This window comes from Condylura cristata, unplaced genomic scaffold, assembly GCF_000260355.1.
Source record: "Condylura cristata isolate star-nosed mole 26May11 unplaced genomic scaffold, ConCri1.0 scaffold00023, whole genome shotgun sequence".
Taxonomy (NCBI): Eukaryota; Metazoa; Chordata; class Mammalia; order Eulipotyphla; family Talpidae; genus Condylura; species Condylura cristata.
Window position 1 is genome coordinate 26,704,393 of NW_004567124.1, and position 6,000 is coordinate 26,710,392.

The 6,000-nt window shown below is 38.2% G+C and overlaps 1 protein-coding gene across 2 annotated transcripts in view; it reads right to left on the reverse strand.

Moving 5' to 3' along the window:
- EIF2AK4 (eukaryotic translation initiation factor 2 alpha kinase 4) overlaps nt 1-6,000 on the reverse strand; it is a 95,597-nt gene that overhangs the window by 30,742 nt on the left and 58,855 nt on the right. For both annotated transcript variants that reach the window (XM_004687926.2, XM_012728659.1), the window contains 3 exons: nt 5,261-5,362; nt 3,944-3,997; nt 1,086-1,322 (listed from right to left, as the gene is read on the reverse strand). In XM_004687926.2, the coding sequence (XP_004687983.1) occupies nt 1,086-1,322; nt 3,944-3,997; nt 5,261-5,362 (393 nt within the window). The remainder of the gene's footprint in view (nt 1-1,085; nt 1,323-3,943; nt 3,998-5,260; nt 5,363-6,000) is intronic.

The following is a 6,000-nucleotide window of genomic DNA, read 5'->3' on the forward strand; positions in this document are numbered from 1 at the left end:
CAAGGAAGGTCACTTACATTCAAAGTCAAAGCTCTTCACCACTACATACTCTGTGAGGACAGTTTGGGATTATGGGGAGCACTTAAACATCTATGACATCAGGCACCCCCTCCACAAATTAAGGTGATTCACAGGACCTCTTGGATGCTCTGTGGTACTTACTTATTTTTAAAGAGCTTCCTTTTCACTTGTTTCTAATATAATACCATATTATGACAGAAAATATAGATAGATCAGCAAAAAGATAAAAGAAAACCAATAAATTTACTTATAATTCAGCAAATTTCTTTCTAATTTTGCCAGTCCGCCAAAAATTTGGCCCCTGAAATCTGTACCAATCTTCCACAAATCTTACTGCTACTTCCCCACTACTCTATTTTTTTTTTTTTAAAGATTTATTTATTTAAGCATACAGAACTGGGGTACTGGCAAGAGGTGCAGGGGTGGTGAGAGAATTCACCAGAGACAGAGCGAGGAGCAGAACAGGCCAAATGTCGACTGTCAAAGTACACTGCTGAGGGGAGCAGAGGGCGGGTCAGGAGAGGCCTGCTGCATCTTGTGGATCACCCCTGGGCCCCCGGGATCCAACTCACACTGCAGTGACTATGGCTTGCTTGCAGTGCTGCACTTTAACCCGCTGCACCACCAGGGAGGGCTCCCCTGCTCCTCTTTACAAATTTTAACATTTTGTTGTATCATTTCAAACAATTTTTTTCTTAAGAGATCCTCAAGTGATTTTGATCTGCAGTGTCACAGGCACTGTGATCTACTGACTACTCATCTGAATGAGTTAGTTGGATGTTTTTGGTTTTGCCAGGGTTGGGCCAGGGGCTAAGATTTAATATGTTAATATGTTCCTTAATCTCTTGGGGGGTGGAAGGGAATGGGTAAGAAATTTCTCCAAGATGTGATTAAAAGTGTGGCTCCTTCCAGAACACTGCATATGAAAACATTTTGTACATACAGAAATCAGACCGAGGACTTATGTTGGAAGTATTAAAGGAACCCAGCAAAAAGAAGGAACTGACTTGATCCTTTTGTGGACCAGGTTCAAACTCTCTTTTGAAAACAAGGCTTGCACCCACCTTGAGTATGTCACTGTCATAGGTGTAATCGATGGCAGGGGAGATGCGCTGGGAGAAGATCTGGGCCATCATGGTGCGGTAGGCCTTCCCGTCCACATTGGCTAGGGTGTGGTGCAGCACCTCATGCAGCTCAGACTCCTCCATCTGTGGTGGGGGCAGCAGCTCGCTTTTGAGCAGTTCTGTGGCTGTGGGCCGCTTGGCTGGATCATGGTTCAACAGCCAGGAGATAACAGATTTCTGTAACAAAACCGAAGCACAGTGGCGATGGGATGTAATGTCTGATGCTCAGGGATTCTCTGACAAGCTAGTAGCTGACTAAGGTCAAAGAAAGAACAGCGCAGTTCTTACAGGTGGTGCATTTTAATAGGTGTTTCTAAAATCTGTCATGTTGCCTCAGTGCTTCATTACTGCCACAGACTTGTGCCATAATGCCATGAGTACCACTTTTTTTAAAAAATTGCAATGAATACTTCTTTTAAGATTTATTTATTTAGGTTCCTACCGGTGGTGCAGTGGGTTAGGATGCAGCACTGCAAGTTAGCCACAGCCACTTCAGTGTGAGTTGATCCCCAGCCCTGGCGGTGACCTACATGGTGCAACAGACTTCTGTCTTGCCTGCTGCTCCCCTCAGCAGTGTACGTCATCAATCTGCCTGTTCTGCTCCCCACTCTGTCTCTGGCGAATCCTCTTAACTCCTCCCCCACACCTCTGGCCGCCTGTATGCATACAGAACTGGGGTACAGGCGAGAGGGGCAGGAGTGGTGAGAGGATTCACCAGAGTCAGAGTAGGGCACAGAACAGGCAGATGTACTGAATTCACTGGTGAGGGGAGCAGTGGGCAGGTCAGGGGAGGACTGTTGTGCTATGTGGGTCGCGTCCCTGGCTGGGGATTGAACTCGTGCTGAAGAGGCTGTGGATAGTTTCATAATGCTGTGCTTTAACCCACTGCACTACCAGGGAGGGCCCGCAATGAGTGCTTCTTAAAAGGCAATGGTCCTTTAAATTTTTTACAGTCAAAAATGACAAAAAACTTCAACTCAACTCTAAGGAGCAAAACAAACAAAATACCATATCAAAATAAAAAGTAAGAACACAGAACAAGTTATCTTTAGAAGCCTCATTTATGCCTAATGTGTGGAGCTGTTGGACTCCTTAAAGTTGTATTAGTTACTTCATTTTAATTTTCTGCCCCATTTATCTATATTGATGTTCTTCCTTTGAAGCTTCTTGATTTATGTTACTCATTCATTGTAGCTTCATAGCTACTGCCTCACTAAACAAGGATTCACTAAAGACATCTGAAAGGTTCCTGTTTGATGCCTTCATTTTTAAAATTTATAATAAAGAGTTAGAGCAATATTTGAGATCAGAAAATCTAAGTTTTCAGATGACTTTATTAAGCATTTTCTATTTATGTTTAATACAATCTCTTTCCCTCCACTTACCTTGTCTAATGTCTGAAATAAAGGAACTGACATGATACAACATTTTTTGCCTTCCCCCTTCCAGCATAATACAACTTGTACGAAAAGTTATGTTCAACTAGTAAAAACAATAACTTATTCAGCAAAAACAGATCTTTTTATGCTATTTCTTCTGCATATGGCAAAAAGTCTTATTCTCATCTATAAGCATTTTCTACACTACCTGGTTTCAGTCAAAGATTGTGATGTGGGAGGTGGCCATGGTTGTTGTTTCATTGTTGTGGGCGTGGTATCAATTTTAAAGAGTCCAAATGCAAATGTTCAAAGATACGTGATGATAGGAAAACAATCACTATGAGAAATGATTTATATAGCTGCTCTTGTCTTTGCAATTTAATAAAGTTCCCATAGATGCCAATATCTGGAAAAAATAAGACTAACCTAGTCATAGGTTATGAAATGAACATTTACTCATGACATACAGAAACACTGACTATTCAATCAAATGCCAACAGTTAACAGAAGAAGTAGAACAAGGAATAAACATTTTCTCTAATAGCGCTTCACTCATTAAATAGATGAAGCAGAATAGGTCTCCATACTCATAAATAAACATCATGTCAGACTTACTAAATTATAGAATGTTAGTACTAATGTAAATATTAGTGATTATTTACAAATGTATAGCATACTCAAATCTTTTATTTTACAGGTGAGAAAAATTAAAGTCTAAAAAAGTTAAGAGATTTATTTATTCAGGAACATAAGCAAGATATAGCAAGTTGATGCAATATGTTCTAGTTAGGTTTCTGTTTTCAGTGTTAATAATTTAAACAAGGTTAAGGAATAAACTTCTATATAACAATAGTATTAACCATGAAAGCCTTCACCAAGACTTTGATCTAACACTAAGAAGAAAGGCACACCAGGAGAATTCACTATAATTATCCTTCCATACTGGCTGCAAGCCAATATTAACCTATGACATTATATGCACACATACACATGTGCTATTTATGTTTTGCTTTAAAATATGTATCATCAGACTGGTCTAGTCTCCCCTTTACAATCTGAGTTACTTCAACCACAAAACATAACAAAATGATAGTGTTATATTATGTTTTTCTTTTCTTAAAGTTCTAAGTCTTATCTAATAATGACCTGTAAAAGCATTCTCTTTTTTCAACAGCTAAACTGAGGGTCCAAATAGCACTTCAAAAGCACAGTGAACCACATAAAAGAACCCTGCCGCTTTGTTAATTTTCTATGCCAGCCCTTGGCAATTTTATGGTGTATTTCAAGTCTAATAACATTTAAGTGCTTCATCTTTTGATATTTTTTCCCCAGGACACAAGAGAATGAGTGACAGAAAATTACTAATTGAAAAAGAAGAAAAATAGTAATTAAAACCCAAGAGTAAAGACAGAAAATTACCTGCTTTGTATGCTCTCCATCATCGAAGTCTTCTGGAAACTTAGGAGAAGCTGGCTAAAAGAATATTATATTTAAATTAGCAAGTGCTTGGCAGACTGCCATCATGAAAGCATTTACTCACTAGAGGTAATATAATCAAATACAGAAATGAAAATTTGCTAACAAGGGAAGAACAAGGTGACACCTTTTGAAATCCAATGCCCATTCTTCTCTAAGTACCCACTTGTTATTTTAATACAAATTTTATCTAATCAACAGCTTAGGTGACAGAAAGCACCTCATCTAAGGACAAGTTATTTAAAAATTGAGTGGTTTCAAAGAAAGATAAAGATAAAGTAGCTTTATTAAAACACAGATAAAGACAAAACTAAAACATCAATACAGAGTAAAACATTAACTAAAAAAAAAAAAAAACCAAGGAAGTTCTCACTCTTTAGGTAACAAGTCCTTGATCATAACATTAACCTGACAGTTTAGTTATTCTTGACGTGAAGGAGCAAACATAAATTTTAGGATAAAGTAAGGGACGTCAGCAAGGATATAAGCCAAGTCAAGGTGAGAACACAGTAATCAATTTACTCTATATTTTAGGAACATGTCCACATCCTACTGGCTTACAAGCAACTGTTTTCCAAAATATATGTGGATTCTTAGTTAACAGTGCTCAAGAAGTAACCTAACAAATTCACTCTGTTCAAAAAGAGAATGGCTCTCCCTAGTTCCTGCTCATGGAAATGTGATTTGAAGTCATCCTCACCAAAACGGTACTCTCTACTTTCAGCTTACTGCCATTCTTAATGGGAATCTTTGACCTCACACATTGTAATGTCTGTCCCTTTAGTTGGGTGCTAACTAACCCAAGAACACAAATGGAAAATTCACTGGGGGAAATATCAGCTAACATTTTTGCCAGGCCCTTTTAAAATTCTGGTCATGGCAGTATCCTTTAGGCATTGTTATACTGGGTCTATTTACCTGCAAATTTTTAATTTCTAGAACTAAATACCCATTATCTTTAGAACCTATTCCCAATGCTCTAAATGTACTGATATCATGAAAAACTTTTGTTTTAAAATCTCTTAGACTAATTTCTAAAAAGTAACTATAATCTGTCAAATTCTCAAAATGAGGGAAAGTTTCTCAACATCAGAGGTCAGTAAACAGAAGTGGATTTCCATTTACTAAAAATATTGAAAATTATAGTTAGGATTGTGTCTTTTATATTACAAATACCAGGAAAATGAACTGCATTGAATTCTGATGTCAGCTAAGATTCAGGTTACAGGAAATTGATGCTTCCAAATAGCTGATACATACTTCTCTGAGTTGGTTGAGAACAAAGATCCTTTCTGAGGCCGTGACCATGGGGTGATAGGACATCTCAAAGAAGATGATTCCCAGACTGAAGAGATCCACTTTCTGAGGAAAAATAATTGTATTTAGAGGACCCTAATAAATGTGCAATTCACTAGCGACATCAAAATGATCAATGTTGGCTGGAGTAAAGTCTACCTAAGTGAAAAACAAGTCACACAAAAAGTTTTATCTGTTCTAAAAAAGTGATAGGTATAAGGTATGCCTTCTCTCAAACTTTTCCTTGAAAAATAATTAAGTGGTTTAGCTTGATTTATTGATAACCACTAGCCAGATATTGAGAATGACCACCAAAGAGCAAGGCAATTGAGATTTGACAAAAGAATTTGCTTTGCTTTACATCTTTACTAATCATCTCAAAAGTGAAACACAGGCCAAAATCTGCATCTGACAGCAAAGTTCAGCTATTGATTGGAAACTGAAACCAGTGAAGATGGAAGAAAGGCATGTGAGAAAGATTATGTGACTATGGACCTCCCTAGTGGCCTAGGGGCAAACTGCACACAGGCACAAAAGCCACTTGCAAGAAAAACTCTTCTAGGAAAAAAAAAAAATTGGGCCCTCCCAGGTGGCGCAGTAGTTGTTAAAGCACAGCACTAAGAAGCTAAAAGTCACTTCAGCATGAGTTCGATCCCTGTCCCAGAGGTGACCACATGGTGCTGCAGACCTCTCCTGACCCACCC